Consider the following 27,863-nt stretch of genomic DNA (forward strand, 5'->3'; position numbering starts at 1 on the left):
TTTAAAATCTAGATAAAAAAAATTTAGGTTTTATATTTATATTTATATACGTACATTTGGTTGTGAAATGAAAAAATTTAATATATATATCGTAAAGTTAATGTGAAACTATAAATTGTATTAAATTATTTTGTTTTAAAATAAAAATTAAATTATTTTTTAATAATTTATTTATTAATTGTAAATTATTTTAGTGTAATTGTTATTGTAAAAAATAAATATTAATAATAATAATAAAAATAAAAGTCATACTAGATTTTAAAGTGAAACGCTCGTTCTCTATGTCGTGTAAATAAAGTATTTGAAAAATGAGAATTATTAAAAATATATAAATATATTAAATTAACATATATTAATTAAATAAATAAATATATATATTATGTACAAAGACATTGTATACAATTGTAAGCATATGTATTTGTACAGAAAGGGCATATTATTAAAAATTATAAAGATTAAAATAAAATTCCATGGTGTTGATAATGATTACAATAAATTGTGAATAAAAAAAATAAATTGAAAAATATAAATAATAAAAATAAATGCCATTTTCAGTATTCAGATTAACGTGACATATTATATAAATAAGTTAAAATGAATGAATAAATGAATTATTAACAAGAAGAGAGAGAGAGAGAGAGCGAAATAAATAATTAAGAGAGTATGATACAGTAATTAAGTGATATAAGAGTATTTTTGTATAATTAAAGCTGCGATTCCGGTTATTTAAACTATGTAGTGAGTGTGTGATGATTAATTAAACTTTATTTGTCTTTTTATTGTAAAACTTTTTAATTTCTTTTAAGATTTTATAACGAGTTTAAATTATTTATCACATTGCGGCCTGTTAATTAACATTACTCATACATCACATCACATTATTATAAGTTATCATTAATATTATTAAGTATATCAAATAATTAATTGTTTATTTTTTATCACACGTTAGAGGAATTACGTATTATTGATATGATACGAAACTCATTGCGTGCCATAGAAAAAAAAATAATTATTACTTTTAACTTTTTAATTGTTGCCGCATTATTATATTCCTCGCACAATAATTTTATACCTTTTATTTGACTTCAGTATGTTTTTTTATGTCCTGCTTTTTTTTACATATTATATATGTATATATTATATATGATTAATAAAAGGAAAAAACGCTTGAATTTATAAAATTAAAATTTTAAATAAGTAATTAATAATAAATAATTGTCAATGCAACACTCATGGATATAAAAATATAGAAAATACAAGTACTTAAAAAATTATAAAAGTATATGAAAAAATAATAAATAAATGCAACAATTTACGGTAAAAAATATTGTGTAGTTGTTTTAAAAACGGTCTCGTTAAAATTTATTCGATTTATTTTTCAACACTAAAAAATTTTATCTAATGAGATACTTAAATTTTCTAACACGTGCACAGAAAAAAAAGGATTTTTTGGCGTAAGAAATTTTTACTCACTTTCAAAAATTTCACTTGTCCCAATAAATATAACTATCCGGAAGTTAACAGACAATTAATAACTTTCGGATTTTTTTTCTACAATTCAATCGAAAAAAAAAATTAAAAATAAAAATATGCACATATAGAAAATTAAAAAAACTATAGGTGCAATTTTTTTAAATATTTTTGTTTTATGATTTATCGTTGTTTAAAAAATCTAAAAATTATCAGAGTACGGAAATTTTTGTCTTCAATTAATAATGGAAAGTATTTTATGACTATAAAGTTAACAGACATTTAACAACATTTTGATTTTTTTTAACTAAAAAACCAATATTAAAAAAAATATTTTGAAAAATTGCATGTATAGTTTATTAAATTTTCTACATGTGCATTTTTTTTAGAAATATGTTTTTTTTTTATTATTTATCTATTTAAAAAAATTTATTTAAATTTCAAATGTCCGCTAACTTTACTGTCATAAAATATTTTTTGACGCAAGAAATCATTTTTTTCTGTGCAAATTAAGACAACATCTATATAAAAATTCTGTTGATTTCTACGAAGGAATTCGCGAGAAATTGAAAGTAAAATCGACGTTTTTTTTAATTTTAATTTTGAATAAATGATCTGTCAAAAAATTAAAAAAAACCGTCGGCCGTTTTTGACTTTCAAATTGTGTTGATAATAATCACAATATTTTTTCATGTTATTTATATTTTTAGAATTCAGCACGTGATATAAAACTTGAATAATATATTGATAAATATATAGATATAAATAATTAATAAAATAGTTGGTGAGAGTTTAAAAGTTTTAAATGGTGAAAATTTTTAAATTAAAATTTTAATAGATTATTGACCATCAAAGATCTTATTATTACTGATATTACTAATTAATAAAATCAACTTATTCAGCGAAAAATATTGCTGATAAAAAATAGACCCATCCATTAATTGAAAATAGTAATTTATGATAAACAGTAACAGTTAATAATAAAATTTATCCATAATAATAATAAATTACAACATAATAATTAAATAATAATTCCTAATTGCTTAAAATTCCTAATGCAATCCATACTCATAAATGTCCTCCATAGAGATCTTGATAAACTAAAATAATTATTAATTATATACAATTAAAAAAATGTAATTTCAGTGTTGTCACTAAAACTACAGTAGTGATAAATGTAAGGCATTAATTAAAATTACAAGACATTTGTTTATTTTTTCTTCATTTATCTCTTTTTTTTTCTCTGTGGATTACAATAAACTATTTTATTATTCTAAAAATGGTACACATTTTTAAATATCCTTCACTTATATATTTGGGATCAGTTATTACAAGTCATTTATTTATTTATTAATTAATTAATTAATTATCACTTAGTATATTTATAATTATTATTAATCATAACAATTGTACGCCGAAATATAAAAAATACATATAATATATTTTAAATTTTTACAAATATTTTTTTTTAAGGCAACTAGTATCGTAATATAAAAGTTAATTATAATTATAAAAGATAAATAATGTTTATTTTTTAATAATAATATTAATATTTATTTATAATTATTTATTCTTAGTTATCTAAATATATTTGGTCAGTTTGTCGCGTGCTACAAACGCATCAATTATGGTACTGAAATATATTTATTATTTTTTTAAATTCATTCATTTATTTATTTATTAATCATGAGCACTCTTGAATACGTAAATATTAATTTATTTTTATAAATTTATAATTAATATTTTTTTTTAATACTGCAAACGCACGATTAACTCGTTACGTATTTTAACGAAAAGAAAATAAAATAAGTTTGGCCCGTAAACAAAAAAAATTAATTTATAATTTTTATATAATTATAAAAAATATATATTTAGTTGGTATAACAAAAGTACACCATAAAAAATCAGGAGTGATTACGGATTTTATTCAAATCCGTCGCTCGGAGTTTCGGAGTTTAAAAAAAATTACTCCGGATATGGAGTAAATAGAGAGTTTGTTTTTTCAGCGGAGTGATTTTGGAGTGATCTGGACTTTATTTCACTCCGATTCAGAGTTTTAATATTAAAATAAACTCCGCTTTGAAGTAAATTTCACTCCCAGGAGATTAAATAAATAAACAGTCGGCTCCGCACTCACTCCGGATTTAATCCGCGTTCACTCCGGAAATTTTTTATAGTATAGAAAAAAAAACAATACATTTTATCGGCGTTGGCAGTTCAATTGCATAATGTATTAATATTTTGTCATAAAAAAAAAAAAAAAAAAGAAATTCTTATCAAATAAATTACTATCATCTTAATTCAAGTAGGGTAGAAGTACCACAAGGCCACTGCTCTATTTGGAAATTTAATACTTATTTTAAATTAATGAAAAAGTATAAAATAAAATTTCCATTATAAGGGTGATAAAAATATTTTTGAACGCATGGAAATAATAAAATATATCAATGCGTATTTTATTTTAATTTTTCAAGTGTCCAAAACTGGTACCTCTACCCTGCGTAATTAAATAAATTTTATTTCCTTAAATTTTAACAATAGATAAATTTAAAATTTTGAAAAATATTAAATTTATATCCAATAAAATCATCAATAATAAATATATAAATTACTGATGATCAATAGTTTGAAAAAACCACTCGGTAAATCGCCTCAATTGTTGTGCAGCCGCATGGTTTTCGTCTTGTAATCTACGATTTTCATCCCTCAATCTTCTGACTTCGTCTTCAAGTGACAAACGTCTTCTCGTTTCCCGCGCGACTCTCAGTTCTAAATTTGACAGGTGACCCTGTAAATCAATCACCGAATTATTGGAACCCGTGTTTGTTATATTGCCAGTTGATTCATAAATTTTTTCTTCACTCCGATCTAGATTATTTTGTTTTGCAAATCGTTTACTGACATCGTAATTATTATTAGCAGCCCACAGGTCATTGTCATCACCGTCACCTGCATTATTTTTACAATCTCTCCCAGCAGACGTTGAATTATTTGTTGATTTTAAAGGCACATGTGTTTTAGTAACTCGCGGTGACAGTCTTTCTTCCTTGGTCATTTTGCTTTCACTAAGCGCTGGACTTGTGTTGGTGCTCGTATTTGAAATAACCGTAGCAGGTCTTGCTTTAGTCAAAATAACTTCTGAACCAGCATTTACATTTGTATTGCAATTATTATCTTGTCTTGTTGATGACGTTAATACACTCAATGTTGTCGTACTACTGCCGCATAAATTTTCTCTAGATCTACATTTATTTTGTATTTCAACTTCATTATTATTATTATTTATAATAACATTATTATTACTACTAACAATTTTAATAATGTCATTATTTTTATCTACCAAATTACTTATTTTATTCTCACTGTTATTACCGTTAACGATGTAATTATCATCACTTATAATAATATTACTATTATTACTCGAGGCACTGCCAGTATTATCATCAGCGATGAAATCAGGATTTATTAATTTCATAAGATCTTCTTGTAGAGTACTGGAGGTTAAATTCGCTGAATTTCTAATCTGATTTCTAACAATCGATTTAGGACGGGGTGATTGATTTCGTGGACTGGAATTCGATACACCAGCAACAGAAGTAGCACTACTGGCACCACTACTGGTACCACTTCCTGGACGATGTTTCCCAGTTCTACGTAATGCAGGTGAAGAATTTTCACATGCATTCAATGGTAATTCATCTTCACTTGGCATTGTTGGTATGTCTGATGCTGTTATTATTGTTGTTGTTGTTGATGATGATGATGTTGAATTATTGCCATCAAATATTCTCACCTCGGGTGGTAAACTCGACGACGTGTAATCTTTCCTCATATACTCATGTGCTAATTTACGTGATAGTACACGTTCAGGTAAATTACTTTTAATACACGTTACTTTTTCGCCAATTATAAATTCATGTGTTGGTTCGCGTATTGTTGATGTTGATGTTGATGAGTTATTAATACTGTCATCACGTTGCGATAAATTAACATCGTAATTTAATCCTAATGTTTTAATACGACTGACATCTGATGTGTTATTTATAATATTGTCATTATGATTATTTTTTTTTCTATCATAATCATGAGGAACAAAATCATAGGAACTGACTTGACGATCTCGATATTTACTGTTAGATTCATTACTTAAATTATCAACAGGTCTTGATTCTTGGTAATTTTCATTCTTAATAATACCAGCAGTTGCAACACCGCTGCCTCCGCGATCCCATTCGCTTGCTCTCGTTTCAAAATCGTTCTTTGGCTTCCGTAAAACACGACTCGGTTCGTTGTCATAAACAGTACCAAGCTCATTACCATTAACTTGTTCATTGTAACGAATCCCATTGCTCGGAGCTACGGGTTTTGAACTGTAACCAGAGTTTTGATGGTTTAACGGTAATGAACTTGAAGGAGATTGTTTTTGATGTCCATGATTCGATCCATACCAGTAGCCATGATCTTTTTGTATCCTAGCATAATTAGCAGCTGGATCTTCCTGACTATTATTATTATTATTATTATTATTATTATTATTATTATTATTATTATTATTACTACTACTACTATTATTATTATTATTACTGTTACTGCTACTATTATTAGTATTACTACGATTAGCTTCATCAAGCCGCTGATAATTACTCTCTTGAATGACACGCGGGGAAACGTAATTCGATTCTTTCGAGTAGTAATCGTGATGATGCTTTAATTGATCAGTTGTTGATTTTCCATGCAATTCATTGCGTTCTTTTTGTCTGGCGGGTAAAGGTGGCGGCGGAGTCCCGTCAATGCGATGACTTGCATCTTGCTCAGGAGCTTCAAATAAATCGTACCATCGTTCATCAGTGTTATGACTGCTGCTGGTATTACCAGAAGTACTAGCAGTCGCAGCAGTACCTCCACTACCACTAGCACCAGCACTACCACTAGCATTAGTATTTACATTATTAACTGATAGTGATGTAGTCTCTTGAATAAATCGCGGATCATTGAATGACCGGGAGCTAGAACCAGTACCGTAACCAGAGCTGTTGCTTGATCTCGGTGGACTTGTAGACCGCTCATAATTTTTCGTCTGATGAACTTGCTGAGCCATCTGTTGACTCGGCACATTTTCAGAATTAACATTCTCATAGTCACTCTCATAATTTGTTGATAAATACTGACAAGATTGTAGCGAGCAACCACGACGTGGCTGTCCATCATTTGTTGGGGGTATAACAGTTACCGTTACTTGGGCACTAGTTTTAAGCAAATCAACCATTTGGTCGTGACTCAGGGTCGACACAGCAACCTTGCAAATTTCAACGAGACGCGAACCCTGTCTTAGACCCGCTTGCCATGATAAGCCCATTGGCTCAACCTGGGTAACAACACCGTCTGGTTGGACGTGAAAACCCAATTGCCCTAAGGAATTGCGCTTCAGTGATAACTCCGATGCCGGTGACCCCTGTGTTACTGCACGCAGACGCGCTACTATCTCCATAATTTCATCTCTCTCTGAATAATCAGGTCGTACATGAATACTGATGCACTCACCTTGATGATAATACAAACGTAAGCTATTAGTTTGGGCATGCCAGCCCAAGACATTTATGCAGGGAGACACAAAAACAGTTTGCCTTGAGTGTTCTTCAATTAGTACAATAGTATCTACTGATATACCCAAATAACAGTCGGTATTTTGATTACTCTCCTCTAAAATAACTTGCCAACAGATCGCGCCGCGTTGTGAGGCATCACAGGCCAACCGCGGACGGACTGGAACTTTTTTTTTGCTACTGAATGACAGCATGGAAAATTTTTGTCCAGTGTCAATTATTGTGGTGGTTGAATAGTTGACAGCTAGATCTTTTAAATATTCCTGACGGGTTCTCGTCGCCATTGTCGAAAATTTTTCTGAACGATGGGCGGCATTTTCAGCGTTTATTACTTTAGCTAAAATAAAGTCAGCAAATGATTTGCCTTTATTGAATGTTGCACCTGGCGGTACTGGTGGCCCAAAAATAGACACTTCTTTGCTACGTGATACTGCGACACTGTACTGTGTGTTATCAGTACATGGATTGATAGCACGTACGATGATAAATACATGTTGAAATTGTGATCTTATTCTTCGTGGACTAAATGGTAATGCGCCTGGCTCTTGAAATACAATAGTTACGATATCATTACCGATATGACGTTTCCTGAGTAATTGTTGTCGATTATTTGGCGTAAATGGTAGCATTGTTACTACATGAAATGTTAATTGAGATCCTCTGTGAGTTGCGGCAACAGCATGAGTACCCGTTGAATCTGTCCTAGTATCAAGACCAGCTTTGTAACCTTCAAAACCTCGTAACTTAACTCGTTGACCGACTGTATCTAAAAATTCAAGAAATGCTGGCCCGGCATGCTGATTATTGTACATTTCTTCTTCAGTCCGTTGACCAGCGCGACAATAAAGAACTCCAACTTTGTAACGGTTTGAGAGTCCCTGCTCATCTAGTCTAGCAAGAGTTTCTTCAGCTGCGGGCGTTCCTAATCGTAGACATCCCAGTTGTACTTCCGGCGCGACGAGTTCTAATATTTCTCGCGTTGGTATTCGAGATCCTTGATTTGTACGTAATCCTAGGGCTTCTTCGGGTATTGACCCTCGGAGAGTGAGTAATTCGGATGTACGTACAATTATACGGTAATGATTGCCATCTCTGCGAATACTTATTGCCACTGGGCCAAGTTGCTCGTCCATACCGAACCAATTTTGATGCTCTTTGCCTGTAAAATAAATAACAAATTCATAATTATTATCATTACTTATCATTAAATAAATATATGATGATAATTGCATAATAAAAGTTTACCGAAAAAATATTTCCTGTAGTAACGTGCGCCTTCGTCGATACTTTCAATCGGCAAGAGTCTTTTACGTAGAGGACAAGTGTGCTTCCAAAGTGTTTCACCGGGCATTGGTTCAAGTACAGATACTCCATAAGACAACGAAGGCCGATGAGCACCGACAGTAGGACTAGGTGATCTTGCCAGTGCCACTTCACGTTCTCCTTCACCGCCAATTTCATTACGAAAAAACGGACATGACTCAAGTAAATCATTACTTTTACCGTCGCCGGGATCATCAGCCACCTCATTGCCCTCGGGTGAATCATTGTCAGGCGTGGGTGCTCTTATAGTACTAGCAGCAGACGCTCCAGTGGCCGTATTTCTACGTCTAGCCAGTAGTATCCCGCGTAATTTAGCCGCGTAACCGAGATTAGCGGTCAATGACTGCGTGTCGTAATGAACAAATGCTCTACGTCGATGACGTTCTTCAAGATCACTCGACACAACTGTAGCAGGAGTTGAAACACCAGTGGGTGGGCTTTCTTTGCCACCCCAAAGACGATTTATTTTTAATCGAACTTTAGGACTTGATGCAGATGTTGGCCCACAAACTTCATCAGTTGACGCACCGCCCGCATTCAAAATACTTGAGTCGAGACCAGCAGCGTGTTGATGATGATGGTGGTGATGATGATGAGGATGCGGGTAAAGACGATCCGCCGAAGAACGTCCACTTCTAAAGTCTTGAAGCATCGCAAAGATGTTCTCGCCTGTTGTATTACCGCTTGCTGGATTACACTGTCCGGCAACCACGTCGATGCTGCCTAGATATTAATAACAATAAAAATAATAATAATAATAATAATAATAATAAATCAATGAGTTGCAACAACAGCTTCGTTAAAATATATCAACTTTCACGTTTGACAACATATGTGTATACACATAAGGGCTTATAAAAAAGGGCTAGGGAAAGATAAAAAATAAAAAAAAGTATGTGTATATTGTTACTTACCGTGGGATCCATACTCCCGTCGAAGTGGCTGAGCATCAGTCACACGTCCAGAGCGTTCTGGACTGTGGGGCAATTCTAAACTGGAATTTGATCTGTGCAAAGTAAGCCCGCCACGACTGACACGGCTCCCACCGCCGTTCCCGCCACTTCCGCCGCCCATCACCGCCAGCTGAGCAATCATCTCGTCATTCTGTAAAATACAATCATTCAATATACATAAATTTACTATTATCATATCAATTAAATTTTATCATTTACTATATATGTATTATCATTATCATTATCATTATCAATATCACTACACTGTAAAAAGAGCGGCGTTAAAATGAAATAATACCGGTGTAGGCTTTGTAATTTGGCGGTGTTAAATCGGTGTAAAAAAAATTCCACGTATAGAAATTAGAAAAGAAATGTATCACGTACAAAACAAATCGCGTCGAATATCACCTTAGGAATCAAAATCAGTTCATCCGTTCAAAAGTTACAGATATTTATGTACGTACGTACACATACGCTCGGACATCCATCCGGAAATAGTCGGAATAGTTTCCTAGGACCTTAAAACGTCAAAATCTGATGAAAATTCGATTTTCAAAAATCGGATCAAAACCAATAACTTCCCTTTTTTTTGAAAATTTTGAATTCTCGCAGCGGGAAGTTAAAAATATAAAAATTAAATGAATATTATCTGGAGGAAATTTCAATTTTGTTATGTACTTATTCAAATAATTATTTATGTTATCCGCAATTTATTTAAAAATTACATAATTTCACGCCCACCATTTCAATCACCAATAATTTAATTAATTAATAAAAACTCTGTTTAACTAAAGTTATCGAATATTTACACCAGCGGTGGTGTTATTTTGACACCGCTTTCGGTGTTGAAATTTAACACCGAAAATTTTAACACCTACACCGCCTAGACTTACTCCGTTTTTTTTTACAGTGTATTTAATATCATTGCGTATAAATAAAGATACTATTGTATATTTTTTTTACTATGATATAGATAACTCGGTGTAAATATAATACGCTTTGTGATTGTGAGTGCGTTACGTCAGTTTATCGATATCATTCCATAATCTAAACGTGTGTAGTGAGAGAAGACAAGGAAACCGGCTTAAACAGAGAATACGACAAACTCGTATATCGTATCGGAAATCAACACACAAGTTAAGAGAGACCGCATTGCGAGAGACGTCATCAATGCCGCCGTGTGTGCACCACCGACTGAACCAGTTATGCTAATATACACACATGTATATATAGATATATATATAATACCGGACATTCTTTTTCAGTTGGGGAATTGAATGCGGCATCCACTGGGCCAATACACTCGCCACTACATTTCAAATACTTTAAATACTTGACCTTTGTCAAGACAACTTCTATATATATATATACATATATTTTATTTAACTCTCATTGATTAATTAATTAGTCACTTAATTTTTTCCCCCATAGTTATTTTTACATTAAAATAAATTTATTTCAAGCTCCAAAATTAAATTAATTATTTTTAACTTTAAATATTTTTATCTACAAAAAATTCTCACGGTTTTTTTTTAAATGAACAAATTAATATTTTTACGGCTCAAGTCTAAAGGATTTTTTAGATAATTTAAGTTTTATTTTACAACAAATAATAATTATTAGATTAAATTAGCGTTGTAAATTAACGTTGAATATATTAAAAGTAGTTAAAAAAAATAAATTAGTAGAATGAATCGGTGGGAATAAAATGCATGCACATGTGCGTGTGGATACTGTACAGAGCGTACAGAGTAAAAGTCTTTTGTCGTCGTTGTCTACGTCGACGTACTCGTGGTGGTTGAATGTGATGGGATTGGCGCCCTGTACATACAGCATACATTACATACTGGTGAACAGTAGTAGTGTTTTACGTTGTCTGTCGTCGGGGCATCGAACTCAAACTCAACTCAACTGCAATACATACACGCAAGTGATGTGTATTACCCATCACCATCACCAACAACAACAACAACAACCAAACCCAACTACATCTCGTTGACTTTACTCAACTCTTACTCGTTGGACTCGTTCACTCGTTGCCTGCACCTCCTATCCACCAGCCACCAAGCAATCCATCGCTTTACTTGGTGCATCACTTGTCCATCGCTTTACTTCAACTCACTGTACTGAGAAAGAATACAATGAAAGGCTACCGGTTTGTATATCTAATATATACTAGACTGTTTAAAAAAAAACGACTAATTTCTTTTTTCTTAATTATGTTGGAAATATTGTTGGAAATGACGAAAAAAAATACTGTGAGAGTTTGAGCTCTTAATATTAATAGGGTAGAGGTAGCATTTGTGGCCACTGCTCCATTTTTTGACATTTAATACTTTATTTTAATTAATCAAAATTTCCATAACAAGTGTGATAAAAGTATCTGTACACATTTTAAAAATTAGTTATGACATTGCGTCTTTTACAAGATATTTTATTTTAATTTTTCAAGTGTCCAAAACTGGCCCTAAAGTGGCCAAAAGCGGTACCTCTACCCTGTTAAGGGCTGCCGCATCGCAAATTTTTTCTATTTTCCATTTAAATGACATGGAAACGAAATTCTTTTGCACTTTGGAATTTTATAGTTCACGGTGGGAACAATTCTTTAAAATAGTCGATATGATTTTATGGGAAATTTGACGCTCTATAAAAAATGCCTCTTACGATTTTTCGATATTTTTATTTTTTCAAAAGTTATTCAAAGTTTAAGTTGAATTAATGTTAAATTTCTACATTTTTCAAATTTTTTGACGCAACCGTCAACTTTAGGGGAAAATTTTACTGGACATTTTTTGTAGAACATTTCATTTTCTATAACTTATCTGTTTGAAAATTTTCGATATTTCTTACAAGTCGTAAGTTATTTGCATTTAACTGAAAATTTTCTTTAATAATCATAATTTTATTGTTTAAAATTAATTACGTTACTTATAATAACTTTTGAAGAAACAAAAATATCTCGAAATTGTAAGAGAACTTTTTTGTAGAGCGTCAAATTTCCCATGAAAATAAATCTTGAACACTTTAAAGAATTGTTCCCACCGTAAGCCATAAAATTCCAAAGTGCAAAAGAATTTCATTTCCATGTCATTTAAATGGAAAATAGAAATTTGCGATGCGGCAGCCCTTAATAGGTTAGATATACCGCTTTTGGCCACTTTGGGGCCAGTTTTGGACACTTGAAAAATTGAAATAAAATATCTTGTAAAAGGCACAATGTCATACTTAATTTTTAAAATTAGTACAGATACTTTTATCACACTTGCTATGGAAATTTTATTTTATACTTTTTCATTAACTAAAATAAAGTATTAAATGTCCAAAAATGGAGCAGTGGCCACAAATGGTACCTCTATCCTATTAATATTAGGAGCTCAAACTCTCAAGTATTATTTTATCGTCACTTCCAACATAATTAACAAAAAAAAAGTCGTTTTTTTAAGCAGTCTACTGTACACCATATAAGAAGATACACAATAATACAATGATCTACGTACGCTAAATATATACCATTCCATCTAACATAACATACCACACACCATATACAACATATCCACACTACATACTTCTATTAATTTTTTTTCTACTAGACTGCTTTGTCTTATCTGTAATAAGAGTAAAATTTTCCCTCAACATTTCAGACGCAACACTTGCCCGTAACGATTTAAATTTCTCTTATTACTTTTTTTTTTAAATTTCATTTCACTGTTTCCTTCCTTACTTACTTACTATACATATGTACTCAGTCACTTACTCCATACATATGTAGTTAATATATGTATATATAAAATAACACGCGTCTCGTCATGCAACTACAGATACGCGTATTCATTAGTACATAAATTACATACATTATTATTTCACTTGCAATTAGACATGAATTTGAGTTATGTATTTATCACCATACGATCAGTAAAAAAAAAGATAAATAAATATATATATCATTCGTCATCAACTTTTACAGTTAGGATATTAAAAAATTTTAACTCCTCATTTATATTTTTTAAAGAATCTTTCACGTCATCAAATATTTCAAATTGTTTACCGCGATGATAAATTACAATAGTAATTAATGTGTAAAAGTTAATGAATAAAAATACTAATTAATTTAGTAACTGAATTTTTTTTTTTTCACGGAAATTGAATTAAAAAAATGAGTAGTAGGATTTCCGTAGTATTAAAATCTAAAGTTAGAGCCGGGGATTTAAAATGTTAGTAAACGTATTAAATTAGAGTATTAAATAAATTATTTTTCCAAGAAATGTGACGTTACTATAAATAAACTGAGTTTATAACGTAGGTTTATAGTCAGTGGATTAGCTTTTACTGGCTTCTTTGTCCCCGTTGATGTTTAACTCTTCCCTCTGGGCACTCATCCAGTATATAAAAGCACACATTTCCCCTTCCTTTATACTCGCAATTACATACATTAATATTAAATTATCATTACTATTACTTCTATTACTATTATTATTATTTAGTATACGTTAATTTATATATGGTTTCCGTTTACGTTGGCTAATGAATTAATGAACGAGATTTTCTATTTTTTTGCTATGCCTCGTAACTCGCAAACTATTATTTAGTCATTAGAAGAATAGGATAGTGTTGATGGTGTAGATCAAAACAACAGTTCATAAGTAGATAATAGATAATAATAAATCAGCAGCAATAGTAGTAGTAATAGTAATAGTAATAGTAGTATAGTCATTCAATACAACGTCTTTCTCTTACGCTTTCTCTTTCTCGTAAATGTCGTTCGCACAATTGATAAACCGCGTGCACTTATTTTCATATCGTTTTTACCTTATTATTATATTGTAATGTTCCATTTATTAATTACTCATTCAATATTATATATGTATATATATATATATATATATATATATATATATATATATATATATATATATATATATATATTTACGTAGACAATGGAAAGAAATTAGTTTTAAAACAAAAGCCGATTAACAGTGTCAGGGCTTTTATAAAATGAGGTTTCACATTTCTATTTTAATGTATAATTTTATGTAAAAATAAAATAATAATAATAAAATAAACTATTGTCAAGTATTTTAAACGCATATTCATATTTGAAAAATCAGTACATGCACTTATACGTGTACTTTTAATTATTCATTTAATATAATTTATATTGTATATGTATACATTCTCATTAATCATGAGAATATAACATGTAAATACATAATCATTAGAGGTATTTTTTTTTTCAATGATTTACATACGTTCTCCTGACAATTTATGTAATGTATTTACAAATTATTCATACAAAGTATTATTAATAACTAATAATTGTATGATTGTATTTAAATATTTTATATTTATTGACCTGTATCAGTATCAATAAAATAGGAGTTGATACTCGTAATTTAAATGTACCCGTATTATTATTTTATTTTTAGCTATTTTACAAATTAACGTTGACTTTTTTTCCTTGTAATAATTATATATTATCATGACTGTCTATGATAAATCGTCAAATGTTTTATTGCTTTTTGTCTGATTAAAATTTTCTTTATTTATTTATTAATTTTTTTATCAATACTCAGGCCTCTTAATTGACCGAACATTCATGACTTTAAAAAAAATTTGACCGTGGTCCGTTAAAAATACAGACTACAGAGTATTATTCTGACGTTTGTTAAGATTTTTTGATAAAATTATACACGAATATATCGTAATTAAACTTTTATTGAAAATGAGAGAGACCTCCGAACAATATCTTATTACAGCGACAAAAAACTAAACAAATAATACGAAATCATAAATAATTTTTTAAAAAATTATTTTCCTAAAGTACTTTTTTTAGTATCAGATGGTTTTAAAACACGCAAGGCCGCTGATAACCGATTGGTACTATTGTCTGATAAAATAATACCGATAATAAAATAGTTACCTTAATTTTAAATGTTTAAACTGTTACTAATAACTAAAATTCAACAGAAATAAATTTCTATCATTTTTAAAAGAGTACGATAAAAAAAAAATAAATAAATAAATAAAACTAGGCTTTGTTAACGTATATATAATAAAATAATAAAAATAAATATGTACTATCTTATTACAATTAATTTCAGGTGTTCTGACTCTCACATAAATTGAAATTTTTTTAATAATTTGAAGTGAGACAAAAATTGCTTGTAAATAAATTATGATTAATAATAATAATAATAATAATAATAATAATAATAATAATAATAATAATAATAATACTAATAATAATACATACTACTACTACTACTACTACTACTACTAATAATAATAATACTAATACTACTAATAATAACAATGCTAATACTAATACTAATAATAGGGTAGAGGTACCGTTTTTGGCTACTTTAGGGCCAGTTTTGGACACTTTAAAAATTTTAATAAAATATTTTGTAAAAGACGCAATGACAAAATTAATTTTCAAAATGTATTCAAAGATACTTTTAACCAACTATTAAACTGGAAATTTCATTTGATAACTTTTTCATTAATTAAAATAAAGTATCAAATGTCCAAAAATGGAGCAGTGGCCACAAATGGTACCTCTACCACTATACAGTTAAAAGTTTTGTGTTCTTGTGAATAAAAATTCATTGGTTAAAAGTTTTGTGTCAATTATTTGACCATCAAGTGTAAATTTAACTAAAGTTTAATGTGTTATCTGATCTCAATAAGTTTTAGACCTGTATTATTGTTTGACACAAGTATAATGTGTTAAATTTAACTCAAATTTTTCAGCTGTGTACTGCTACTAATAATGATAATAATGATAATAATATTAATAACAATAATAATAATAATAATAGTAATAATAATAATAATAAAATAAAATAAAATATTAAGTCAATAAAAAAGTAAAAAAACTCACATTATGAAATAAAGTTGAATGTCGCTGGCGCGACAGACACGGAAATGCGAGCGGTAGCCCGCTCTCTCGTTTCCTCGCCAATATAGCTGAAGTTTCAGTTTCTTGATAAATCTTCCTTTGATTAAAAAATAATAAAACAAACAAACAATAACCCAACTATCTTTTAGCCAATATCTCTCTTAAATAATAAACAACAATACCTCATGTAATCACTACAAAAAGGTTTCATCACATCAATTCAACATCCACTATCATCTATTAACAACAATAATAACATCAACAGCAGCAACAAAAACATGTATTATTAATCCCAGTAAGTGTACTTATACCAGCCACTTGCATTGATTAAAAACTAGCAACACGCAATGCAACATCTGAGCTGGTTGCCTTTAGATATAATCACCCAACCAACGATTACATGGTGAACGTCACATACACTAAGCGGAAACATTAAAAAAAATAAAATAAAATAATAAATCTCGTGTAAAAAATATGATATACACTGCACTACAACTAGCAATGACTCGTTATATTTACGACGGAGTAGTCCACTCTAATGTAACTGGTAAGTATGTAAGTAAGTAAGTAAGCAGCAAGCAGGAGCACCGGCATGTCTTAGTCTGTCACATTCTACTATGAAATACATGAATAGAAGGAGGTGGTATAGTAGCCGTGATGTTGAATGGCCTCGAGTTGTTGTTCCAAGACAACGGAACTATACGTATATTTGTAGTGAGTCCATTTAAAAAAGGTATCAAAACGCATTTGAGACCGAGCACAATTAATAAGGCCAAGGAAGCATTTAGTCCTGAAAAAACGACACCAACAATCATACCAGTAATTATATTTTAAATTACATTTAAAAAAACATGAAGACTAAGAAATTACACTACACTGCGATAAAAAATAATAAAACACATCAGCACATGGGAGTCCGGAGCATTCGTACCCTGGCGGTTAATTTTTTCCTCCAGACGTTTTTTCATTAAAATGTTTACCTCCTACGCGGCTTCAATAACATTTTCGTTTGCCTGTTGCTGGTCCGTAAATTCCTGAAGCTCCCAAGACGACACATAACTTGCGCACATGTGGACTTTATATTGAGATCTGGCGTGTCCGTTGATTTCATAACTGTTGCTCTGCTTTACAGTATGTATATATATTTACATATATTTTTAAACTAGATCATACAAATATACTTCACTTGTAAACTTAAAAACCATTCATATAAACTTAATTGTCCACTCTGCACTATACTACTCCAATCCACTTAACTCCAATATGTATATACACTTACACTTTATTACTTGGACAAAATTTTTTTACCCTGCATTCTTTGTGTCAAAGTCAATGGGACTGAAAAAAGAAGTCCGAGAAAAAAATTTCTTTGTACTTGGCAAAGTTATTTAAGAGAAGCTTGACGGGGTTCGTTCTTTGAATTGTATTGTCGTTGTTATGTTATGGAGTAGTAAATATATATACATGTATATGTATATGTATAGGTATACATTAATGGTGTGGTAGTAAAGGCAGCTGCGTTACAATTACAATAAATGTTAAGAAATGTTTCAAAAAAAAAAATATATATTTAGCGATATTAAATCCGATTGAACGAGTTTAATTATTTGTATTACGGAGTTAACAATGATCGCGGTACGTAATGTACGTAAGAGTACAGTAATTTTGAGTATATATTTATATTACATATATATATAATTCTCAATAGAATAAGAATACACAATCACAGTACAGGTAAACGAAACGAACGAGAGAAGAATAAAATAGGATGAAGGTAAGCGTCGTGACACTTTGAACGCTCACGAGTGCAACTGAGCTCGAATACGAACCGATGTTTAAAAGTTTCGTCGGTGTTGGTGATGGCGGTGGAGATGGTGATGCCGATGCTGGCGGGGGTGAAAAGAAACGAGAGAGAGAAAGAGCTGGTGCCGTAGCAGTACTGAACTATTGCGATGGCGACGCCCGATTCCCGATGTTGCTGTTAGTAATATATATATAGTAGGATAGGATATAATAGTATCGCTGGTATATCATCTATGTGCTGAAGAAGGACCACAAGAGGTGGCTTTGATGGGTTCTGATGAGTATATAATAAGAAGGACTGTACTGAAGACGTGAGGACTGATGTGATGTGAGCCGTTGATGTTGATGGTATGTAGTATGGAGTTGATATGAGCTCATACGCTTCATTTTACTCCACTCTGTCATGTATGATGGTATATAGTCTGTAATCTTTTTTACACGGTGACGATGATGACGATAAAACTTGAGGCAGAGACGTAGTAAATAAGTAAAGGGCAACACAATTATTTGTATGTGTGGTAATAATGTTAAGTTTTTACGCTCTTCTATTGTAATGTTTAATCCCCTTTAGTTATTATTTATATTTATATCTTATACCACATCGCTGGTTCCATTGTAATATATGTAGATACGTAAATATAAATGTATCGTACAACAAATCGCATTACTAGATTTTCTATTATTTATATTCAAAACCGTTCGGTATATTTGCTCTGAAGATTGGTCAGCAATTCCAGGCATTTCCGAACCCTGTGACTCATTCCTCTCTCTTTTTATTTGAAAATGTATTCTTTACTTTTTTTTCACACACCTCGTCGCATAAATACCTCAACTGCGTATATGCTCCCATCTCATAAATTTTCTGACGCTCTAATCGCCATTTCTAGTATATTTTTTTTCATTTCCTTTTTTAAATAGAGAATGATGCCCCTGTCCTACATGTTACGGCGATGCCCACACTAATTACACCATCAACATCATCATAATCATAATCATAATCATGATAGTGATGGTGATCATCAGAATAAGAAAGACGGAGGTGGATAAGTTGTTGGTTAACGCATTTTCGAATGGGTGATTCTAAAATCATGGGATTTAAAAATAAAAAAACTTTCGAGATACTATCGCTGGTGAATTTATTCGGAATTCATAAATAATAGATGGATGGAATAAATAAAAGAAGAATAGGATGAGCGAAGTGTAGGTTTATTTTAATATAAACTTTATTTTTTTATTTTTGTTTTATTTTATGTAACGAGGGGAAAAAATAAAAACAAACTCAGTTGACCGGTTGATAGTGCGTATGGCATGTGTTTAAACCGGATGTAATGGTATGTAGATTCAGTGAATGAACGAGTGAGCGGATGGGTGGTGGGTACACTCCCTATTTCCTCTTGCCAAAAATATTTTTCTTTGTTTCAATGCCATTAAATCAATCAGTTATTTTCTTTCTTTTCCGGTTTTTATTTTTTTATTTAAAATTATCATCGTAACAAAATTTTTATAATTTTTTTTATTTATAAATTTAACAAAATTAAGACTGCGCTATAAGCTGTTTAATTTCATTATCCATTTCCCTTTTTTCACGTTGCTCTGTAATGTCAAACATCGGAAGTGGTTGCATACGTCTTGTAATACGTTCTATTTTTTTAGTCATTTCTATTTCAAGTGGTTTACTTATAAAATTAATAACTCTGCCATTTATTTTTCCGCCAACTCTTCCGGTTCTTCCGCATCTATAAATAATATTTTATAAATTTTAATTATAAGTAAAAAATTATACAACAGTAAATATATTTAATAAATAAGAACCTGTGAATATATTCAATGGTACTCATTGGAAAATCATAATTAATTATAAAATCAACCATAATCGTATCTAATCCTCTAGCACCAGCATTTGTCGTCGACAACACACTGATTTCACCGTTTTTAAATGCTCTGTATTTGCCGTTGCGTACCTCGGTTGGTATCGAGCCATGTAAATTTGTTGCCTTTATATTCATTTGATTTAAAAATATGGAAATAAAGTCACACGTTGAAGAGTCGTTGCTGAATATTAATGTTGGTTCTCGTCTCAGCGCACGTGGTTTTACTAATTTTAGTAGCATTGGTGCTTTTTGTGATCCTCCAAGTCGCATAAATTTTTGTGGCACCAGAACTCGATGTGTATTAGCTGTTGATATTTGAATAATAGAATCCATCTAATACACGAGTAAATAAATTTTAATAACCATTTTATTTATTTTCATCAAGTGGCCGTTTGTAAAATACGTTCGCACTTATGGGGCAGGGGGGGGTGTCGCTTACTGTGACAAGGGAGGTCGGGGGTCTAAGGAAACTTGACGTTCGCAGCTCATCAAACAAATTTGCAAATTTTTCTCTCAGTTTTTTTGTTGCGATAGAAAGTCATTCGTTTCATATTTTTAAATATATAAAAATTTCTATGGATAGATTTCCGTAATGATGGAAAGGGTCAATTATTTATGACGTAATATTGATAGGGAATCGCAGAAAATGTGACGTAGGGTGACGAAGGAGGGGGGGGGGAAGAGTAAAATTTTGCGTGACGTATTTTATGAACGGCCTCTAATAAAATTAATCGATAATTTCATTAATAAATGTACGTACGTCAACACATTTATTTAAATATTCTGGCATTGTTTTAGGCAATGTAGCGGAAGCGAATGTTAGTTGACTGCTTTCCGGAAAATTATTACCAACTTGTTCAAATCCAAACTACAATTATATTACAATTAATTTTAAATGATATTAATTAAAAAATGTATACATGAACTAGTAATAAATAATAAATGTACTTTAATTCTTTTAAGAAAATATTGCATTTTTTCCTCAAAAGTTTCATCAAAAAGTGCGTGGGCTTCATCAATTACAGTATGACGTACGTAGTTTAGTTTATAAATCTTTACTGTTGTTAGTTTACTTATGACACCAATTGTACCAATTAAAATATCAACGTCTCTAATTGATGGATTACGCATCAGTTTTTTAGTTTTACCTCCACTTAATGTTTTTACGTTAATACCTAAATTTATTGACAATTTTTTTGCTTCGGCCTATTAAAAAAAATTTTTATATACATATAAATTTTTAACTCCATTGTTTAACTGTAATTACTAATTAAATAGTTATATATATTTATATATATAAGAAATAAATTTACACCAATTTGATGTGCTAATTCACGACTGGGTGTAAGAATTAAAGCGAGTGGGGAATTATGTGGCCTATCTTGAACAAGAGTTTTCCATTTTAAGACTTGATTCATTACAGGAAGTAAATACGTCAATGTTTTTCCACATCCTGTTTCAGCAGTTATAAATATATTTTGTCCATTTAATATTTCAGGTATTCCCCGTTTTTGTATCAATGTTGGTTCCTCAATATTATAAAATTTAAGATTTTTAATTAAACCTTCATTAATACATAAATCATCAAATGACTTTATTCTTAACTCTGCCTCTTCTTCTTGCTCTTCCTTAAAAAAACAAATAAGATTAATAAATTATAGTTATGAATATTTAATAGGTATAAAATCCATAATTATTGATACTATAAGCAGTATGTTGGAGATTCAAATTTATTTATTATTTTTAACGTCAATAAAATTTTTTAATAAACATAAAATACTCAAATGTAACAATTATTGATACCATATTAATTTTATATAAAAAAATCTATAAATATGTTTATGACAGTGAAATCTGCTGTCAACTGAAACTGTTTTAATTTTTAAACAAACAAACACAGTATGAATAGATGATAATTTCTTTTAATATGTAAATTTTTTATAATAAATATGCGATTATTTAGCATATATATTTCATTAATTTCATAAAAATTTACAATAAAAAAATCATCTTTGAGTACACGTATATCGTTAATTAGGTTTCATGATAGCTGATCCCCGACAATTGATCCCACAGACTAGATCCAACTGACAACTGGTCCAACGGCGTTATGACAAGTCGCTCCAAAATCTCTCTATGTACAGACAACTATAGCATTTCTTTACCTAAAACATGTCTACCGTAAAATAAAACTATCCTTGAAATGATTACTCCAAAAAATCTCTTTCCAGAACAACTCTCCTTAAGCGCAAACTTAACTCCGAGACTTTTCTATTCAATGCCAAGACTATCCGAAATAACACTATTTATTATTGACTCAGCTTAAAGATCATCGGTAACTGAAAAAACACGTAAATTTCCATGTTAACTATCATGTTTTCTTAGTTACCGATGATCTTTAAGCTGAGTCAATAATAAATAGTGTTATTTCGGATAGTATTGGCATTGAATAGAAAAGTTTTGGAGTAAAGCTTGAGGAAAATTGTTCTGCATAGAGATGTTTTGGAGTAATCAGTTCAAGGATAGTTTTATTTTACGGTAGACATGTTTTAGGTAAAGAGGTGCTATAGTTGTCTGTGCATAGAGAGGTTTTGGAGCGACTTGTCATAATGCCGGTTCAATTGACAACTGATTTTCTAATTCATCAGTTTCGTAAAGATTTTCATAATTTTCATTATCATCATTTTCAAAACCTTTATCTTCATAATTTTCAACCGAATGTCAATAGGATCAAATGTCGGTGTCAATTTATAGGGGTCACTTGTCGTGGCATTAAATTGTTGGGATCAGTTTACGGTACACCCGTTAATTTATATCAATATTCCTTTATATAGTTTTTCAATGATCTTTTACACTAAAGATTTTTCTACCATATATTTTTGTTCGATTAATATTCAAAAGTGAGCTATGACGTGTATAGTAATTGCGTTTTTCATTCATTAGTTCTATTTGACTGCATAAATATCATGGGACAAGTTCATGAATCATTTCATGAATAAATAAATATTAAAATAAAGTATCAATAATTAAATACTTTATTGCTGATTAAAAAAAAAGTAAAAACCTCAAGCGTAGGATAAATTGTAAAGTAATCTCCTTTAGATTTAGCATTGTGCCATGACCCAGATGCTATTGGCATGTCTTCAAATTTCCTGTATGTTTTACCTGGATAAAAATTAAATATTTTCCTTCTACACTGTATTATTGGTTTAATGACATCATTATTTTTTATTTCTGGAGTATCATGATCATCTTCGTCTATTTCCGGATACATCAGTATTGAATTTTGCCTCCATGCTGCTGACAACTTTATTTTTAAAAAAATAAATTGTTATTATTTTATGTAATACTTTTGACTGATAAATAATGACAATAATATAAATATTAATTAAAAAATAAATTTTTTAATACACACCGAGTACTTTCGGAGGTTACGAATCGCAGTAACTTCAACTTTTTGACATAAATTACAAATTTGTCGAAACATTTTTTTTACTTTTTGCAATAAAATTAATTATTATTATTACTATTATTAAATATCATTGTCAACAATTAAATTGTGTTAATTGTTAAAAAATATGAAAAACAAAATATAAACAATGCAGATCTACACATGTCACACATATGACTTGCACGTGCTGCCTCTTGCGGAATTTTCCGAACTACTTTGAGCGAAAAAATTTTTTAATTTTATTTAAAATTCAAAATTTATTTTTATCATCATTTCATATTTTTTCATCACATAAAAAGTGTAAATAAATAATTTGAAAAAATATTTTCCTACTGTTTTTTAATTTTTTTACCAATAAAATTTTTTTTATTCCAAATTTTATTAAATGAAAGTACTTATGATATTTTCTATGATTTTGAATAAAATGAATAATTTGAAATAATCATAAATAATTTTATGAAATGAAAAGGACAATTGTTTTTTTTTTTTTTTTACTATAAGCGTAATAGATATGAATGAAAGAAAAGGATGTCACGGTAGACAATGATGAGTAAAATCGATGAAACACTTGAGCTTGCGTAGAAACTACCACCCACTTACTAATAGACGTTTTTTTGTACTTTTTCATCTATTCCTAAAAGCTTATAGCTTGACAAGTTCATCAATAATTACTCTATCAATACACTGAGTACCTGAAAGGTGAGTTACAAAAATAAATAAAATTATTTACTTAAATAAAAATCCACGATTGCACTTTTTCTCTTTGTCTCAATAAATTTTACTCATACAGAGTAACTGTAGCTTTGAAAATTTAAAAATAAAATTTACCATAAAACAGCTGTTGTGAGTGAATAGACTTATTATATTTATTTTTATTACCTAATTAATTATTTTCAGGCATAAAAATGCCTTCGGTTCGAAGAATGATTCTCGGACATGTGATGTCTGGGATTTGTTCTAAAATGAACCGGATAAAGCGTCTTGATGGTGATGGAATGGAGACGCCTTTGAAGAGATGCTTAACAACTTTCGATATGACGTTTCTGGGTAAATAAAAATTTAATTAATGATATTTATATTCATTTAATTATTAATTTATTAATTTAAATTGTAAAGGTGTCGGTCATATGATGGGAGCTGGCATTTATGTATTGACTGGTCAAGTAGCTCATTCAATAGCTGGACCAGCTATAATAATAAGTTTCATGTTGGCTGGATTAGCATCCGCTTTTTCGGCATACTGTTATGCTGAATTTGGTGCCCGTGTTCCAAAAGCTGGCAGTGCTTACGTTTATACTTACGTGGCATTAGGCGAGTTCTGGGCATTTGTTATCGGCTGGAATATTATTCTAGAGCATATGATAGGTAACTAATCCAATAATTAATTAGTTAGTTAGCATTGGAAACCTACATTAGACTTTTTAGGACATAGTCATTGTAAAAGCTTGAAATGGATCATTTTAGACTTACAAGGGCATGAACGAGACCTACCAGACATATATCGTGAAACGAACGAGCTGAGAATTTTTTGAATCCACTCTCTGTTGGTCCCAGGCTGCTTCCAGATCCTATTCTACTCCTAGGTGTCATTAATCTACTGATAAATCGCTAGATCGCAGCAATTTTTTACTAATCTTAGAATTTTCTAAACTGACCCCCGTTAGTCCCAGACTGCCTGTGGGACCCAATCCACCCTTGGGTGTCATTAGCCCACTGGAGAGATGACTCGATCGCATCAATTGTCTAATAATCCGCGAATTTAACAATTTTATCTCTAGTATTCCTTGCAAGTCCTTCCTTCTGTTAAGTCTAGTTACGTTCGTTTCACGATTTATGTCTATGTAGGTTTAATTTATGCCTCCATAAGTAAGTAGGTTCAATTCAAGCCTTTGTAATGTAAGCCTAAGTAGGTCTATTTTCAATTCTCATTTAGGTTCAAAGTATGCCTTAAATTTTGACTCGGGCAAGTACTAAAAAATTTGTTTTTGTATTGATAATAATAGGGGCTGCTTCAGTAGCAAGAGCTTGGAGTGGATATGTAGATTCATTAGCAGGAGGAACGTTAAGCAATTTTACTGGTAATCTTATGGCTGGTCATGAAATGAGTTCATCACTTGGACATATACCAGATCCACTGGCCTGTATACTTTGTCTTGTGTATGCTCTTCTCCTGGGAACTGGTGTTAAAATATCATCAAGATTAAATTCAGTCCTTACACTCGTAAATCTCGGCGTAATCGGCTTAGTAGTTGGGCTCGGATTTCAATACGCGAGCTTGGGTAATTGGACCGACGAAAAGCACTACGGATTTATGCCATTTGGCATCGCTGGTGTCATGGCAGGTAATTTTAAATTTAAATAAATCTATAAAAAAATAGATTATAAAATAATAGTCTATTTAATTTAATTAATTAATTTAAGGTGCTGCGAAATGTTTTTATGCATTTGTCGGTTTTGATTCAATCGCTAGCTGCGGTGAAGAAGCGCGGAACCCAAGCAAAAGTATACCAAGAGCAACAACATATTCAATGATAATAGTAGTAATCGGGTACATTCTTCTCAGCGGAATGCTGACATTAGTGGTACCATACTGGGAAATAAATCCAACGGCAGCATTATCCGAAGCATTCGCATCGAAAGGCGTTACCTGGGCAAAGTATGTCATCAGCATCGGAGCACTGTGCGGCATGACAACAACTCTCTTTGGATCATTATTTTCATTACCAAGAATAATATACGCCATGGCTAGTGATGGTTTACTCTTTTCATTCCTGGGTCGTGTCAATGAACGTACACAATTGCCAATTATTAATTTAGCCGTCAGTGGAGTTCTGTGTTCTATAATTGCTCTACTATTTGACTTAGCACACCTTGTGGAATTCATGTCCATCGGTACTTTTCTTGCTTATACTATTGTATCAGCGAGTGTTATTATTTTGCGATACAGACCTAGCAATGAGATTCCGGAATTTATTCCAAGTACAAAGACACATGAAGGTGAATCATCCAGCGATACCAGTAGTACCAGTAGTCTGACTGATTCATCACCTGATGACTCTCAGCTCATTGAATGTCAAAAAGTAAATCCTGTTGGTAGATTAAAAAAACGTTATGCTAAATTGTCAAGTTTTATTGGAAACTGGGAGCCTGGGACAGCTGTAATTGCAGCATTAATAATCTACATTGCTGGATGCTCCTGTGTCTCAGTACTTTTACTCGGTCTTACTTCGCCATTTGATCATGAACTATCTTGGTGGAATAGTTTACTTTACTTATTCGTTTCATTGATTATGGTCGCCTGTTTACTCGTAATTGGAGCACACGAACAATGCCCAGCTACTGATGATAAATTCCGAGTACTTTTTGTACCAGTCGTACCTGCAATAAGTATTTATATTAATATTCTTCTTATGAGTCATTTACAAATACTGACGTGGCTGCGTTTCCTTGTATGGATGTTTATTGGTATGTCATAACCATAAGTCACAAGATTTATGTAATCAATGAATGATATAGTAATTTGATTAATTAATTTTTTTTACAGGAATTCTTATTTACTTCCTCTATGGAATTCATCATAGCAAAGAAGCATCAGGTCCTAATTCGTATTCTGTTCTCATGACAAGATTCGAAGAAGAACAAGCTCAAGCACGCAGTAAAGTTAATTCTGGTTTAAGATTTAAAACGAATCGTTTATCTCAGTCTAAAAAGAATTCTGATAAACAACCGATTCTCAATGCCGATTCATATCGTTAAATTTACCCAGTAATATTTATTTAACCAGGTTACCCCTCTTTACATTTCAGCCAAAAATATCTCAGTCAAAATATATCAGGTGAAATATCTCAATAGTAATCAATGTAAAAATAGTAGGGGTATGCGAATCGGGTTCGAATTGAATAATTTGAAATTTTTGAATCATTCGAAACTTCAAATTATTTGTAAATTTTATAACTATCCGAAAGTTTTTGAATTACTTGTAACTTTTTAAATTTCTCGATTCAAATCGAGAAAATTCTGATCAGTTTTCAAATATTCAATTTTTATTTAACTCGTCAGCATCCCGTGATTTTTAGTGTCTCGCTTGCGCGACAGCGACATCCTATAAGTTGAATTGTGTCCTGTGAGCAAAATTCTCATAACGGGAGTGCTGACGGATTAATGGAGAGTTTGGTTTTTAAAGTAATCAAAAATAATTTTTTCGTATATTCTTATCTGAGCTCTATCTATCTCTGACAAAAACTTGAATTATTGGAAAAAATATTACAGTTTTAATTCATTCAAAAAAAAAATTTTCGAATCATTCGTAACTTTTCGGATTATTCGTAAATTTTACAATTATCCGAAAGTTTTTGAATTACTTGTAACTTTTTAAATTTCTCGGTTCAAATTGAGAAAATTCTGATCAGTTTTCAAATATTCAATTTTTATTTAATGGAGTTGAGTTTTTAAAGTAATCAAAAATAATTTTTTCGTATATTCTTGTCTGAG

At 30.7% G+C, this 27,863-nt stretch overlaps 3 protein-coding genes across 10 annotated transcripts; 1 reads left to right on the forward strand and 2 right to left on the reverse strand.

The window, feature by feature from the left end:
• Positions 1-2,350: 2,350 nt before the first annotated feature.
• On the reverse strand, positions 2,351-18,191 carry LOC130668512 (signal-induced proliferation-associated 1-like protein 1). 8 transcript variants are annotated; one of them, XM_057470841.1, is made up of 6 exons: positions 17,118-18,191; positions 16,430-17,037; positions 16,230-16,344; positions 9,311-9,500; positions 8,319-9,119; positions 2,351-8,232 (listed from the first exon to the last, which is right to left on the reverse strand). In XM_057470841.1, the coding sequence occupies exons 2-6, from the start codon at positions 16,456-16,458 to the stop codon at positions 4,079-4,081; spliced, it is 5,289 nt and encodes a 1,762-aa protein (XP_057326824.1). In that variant the 5' UTR covers positions 16,459-17,037; positions 17,118-18,191; the 3' UTR covers positions 2,351-4,078. The 8 variants fall into 8 exon arrangements, with proteins under 8 accessions (XP_057326824.1, XP_057326825.1, XP_057326822.1 ...); XM_057470842.1 differs by having other exon boundaries at positions 16,430-16,666; positions 16,731-18,191; XM_057470839.1 differs by lacking the exon at positions 16,430-17,037 and having other exon boundaries at positions 17,228-18,191.
• A 1,071-nt stretch (positions 18,192-19,262) lies between these two features.
• Positions 19,263-23,565, reverse strand: LOC130668515 (probable ATP-dependent RNA helicase DDX28). Its single transcript, XM_057470851.1, has 7 exons — positions 23,337-23,565; positions 22,986-23,228; positions 21,235-21,549; positions 20,870-21,127; positions 20,682-20,789; positions 19,863-20,254; positions 19,263-19,786 (listed from the first exon to the last, which is right to left on the reverse strand). Exons 1-7 carry the CDS (start codon positions 23,406-23,408, stop codon positions 19,585-19,587), a joined length of 1,590 nt encoding a protein of 529 aa, XP_057326834.1. The 5' UTR covers positions 23,409-23,565; the 3' UTR covers positions 19,263-19,584.
• Positions 23,566-23,921: 356 nt separating this feature from the next.
• On the forward strand, positions 23,922-27,603 carry LOC130668272 (cationic amino acid transporter 4). The gene is made up of 6 exons (XM_057470473.1): positions 23,922-24,071; positions 24,270-24,419; positions 24,489-24,737; positions 25,376-25,714; positions 25,794-26,837; positions 26,917-27,603. The coding sequence occupies exons 2-6, from the start codon at positions 24,278-24,280 to the stop codon at positions 27,126-27,128; spliced, it is 1,986 nt and encodes a 661-aa protein (XP_057326456.1). The 5' UTR covers positions 23,922-24,071; positions 24,270-24,277; the 3' UTR covers positions 27,129-27,603.
• Positions 27,604-27,863: the final 260 nt, after the last annotated feature.

This window comes from Microplitis mediator, chromosome 5 (assembly GCF_029852145.1).
Source record: "Microplitis mediator isolate UGA2020A chromosome 5, iyMicMedi2.1, whole genome shotgun sequence".
NCBI lineage: Eukaryota > Metazoa > Arthropoda > Insecta > Hymenoptera > Braconidae > Microplitis > Microplitis mediator.

What these genes read in the sequence shown, in the direction of transcription:
- LOC130668512 (XM_057470839.1), bottom strand. Translation starts at nt 17,358, where the DNA reads ATGAAATCAACGGACACGCCAGATCTCAATATAAAGTCCACATGTGCG. An exon ending in ATTCAACTTTATTTCATAAT is followed by an intron (nt 9,501 to 16,229) that starts GTGAGTTTTTTT and finishes TGTATTTTACAG; the next exon opens with AATGACGAGATGATTGCTCA. An exon ending in CTACAGGAAATATTTTTTCG is followed by an intron (nt 8,233 to 8,318) that starts GTAAACTTTTAT and finishes TTTATTTTACAG; the next exon opens with GCAAAGAGCATCAAAATTGG.
- LOC130668515 (XM_057470851.1), bottom strand. Translation starts at nt 23,408, where the DNA reads ATGTTTCGACAAATTTGTAATTTATGTCAAAAAGTTGAAGTTACTGCG. An exon ending in CAATTTATCCTACGCTTGAG is followed by an intron (nt 21,550 to 22,985) that starts GTTTTTACTTTT and finishes TGTTTTTTTAAG; the next exon opens with GAAGAGCAAGAAGAAGAGGC. An exon ending in AATTAGCACATCAAATTGGT is followed by an intron (nt 21,128 to 21,234) that starts GTAAATTTATTT and finishes TTTTTTTAATAG; the next exon opens with GCCGAAGCAAAAAAATTGTC.
- LOC130668272 (XM_057470473.1), top strand. Translation starts at nt 24,278, where the DNA reads ATGCCTTCGGTTCGAAGAATGATTCTCGGACATGTGATGTCTGGGATT. An exon ending in TATTCTAGAGCATATGATAG is followed by an intron (nt 24,738 to 25,375) that starts GTAACTAATCCA and finishes TGATAATAATAG; the next exon opens with GGGCTGCTTCAGTAGCAAGA. An exon ending in CCTTGTATGGATGTTTATTG is followed by an intron (nt 26,838 to 26,916) that starts GTATGTCATAAC and finishes TTTTTTTTACAG; the next exon opens with GAATTCTTATTTACTTCCTC.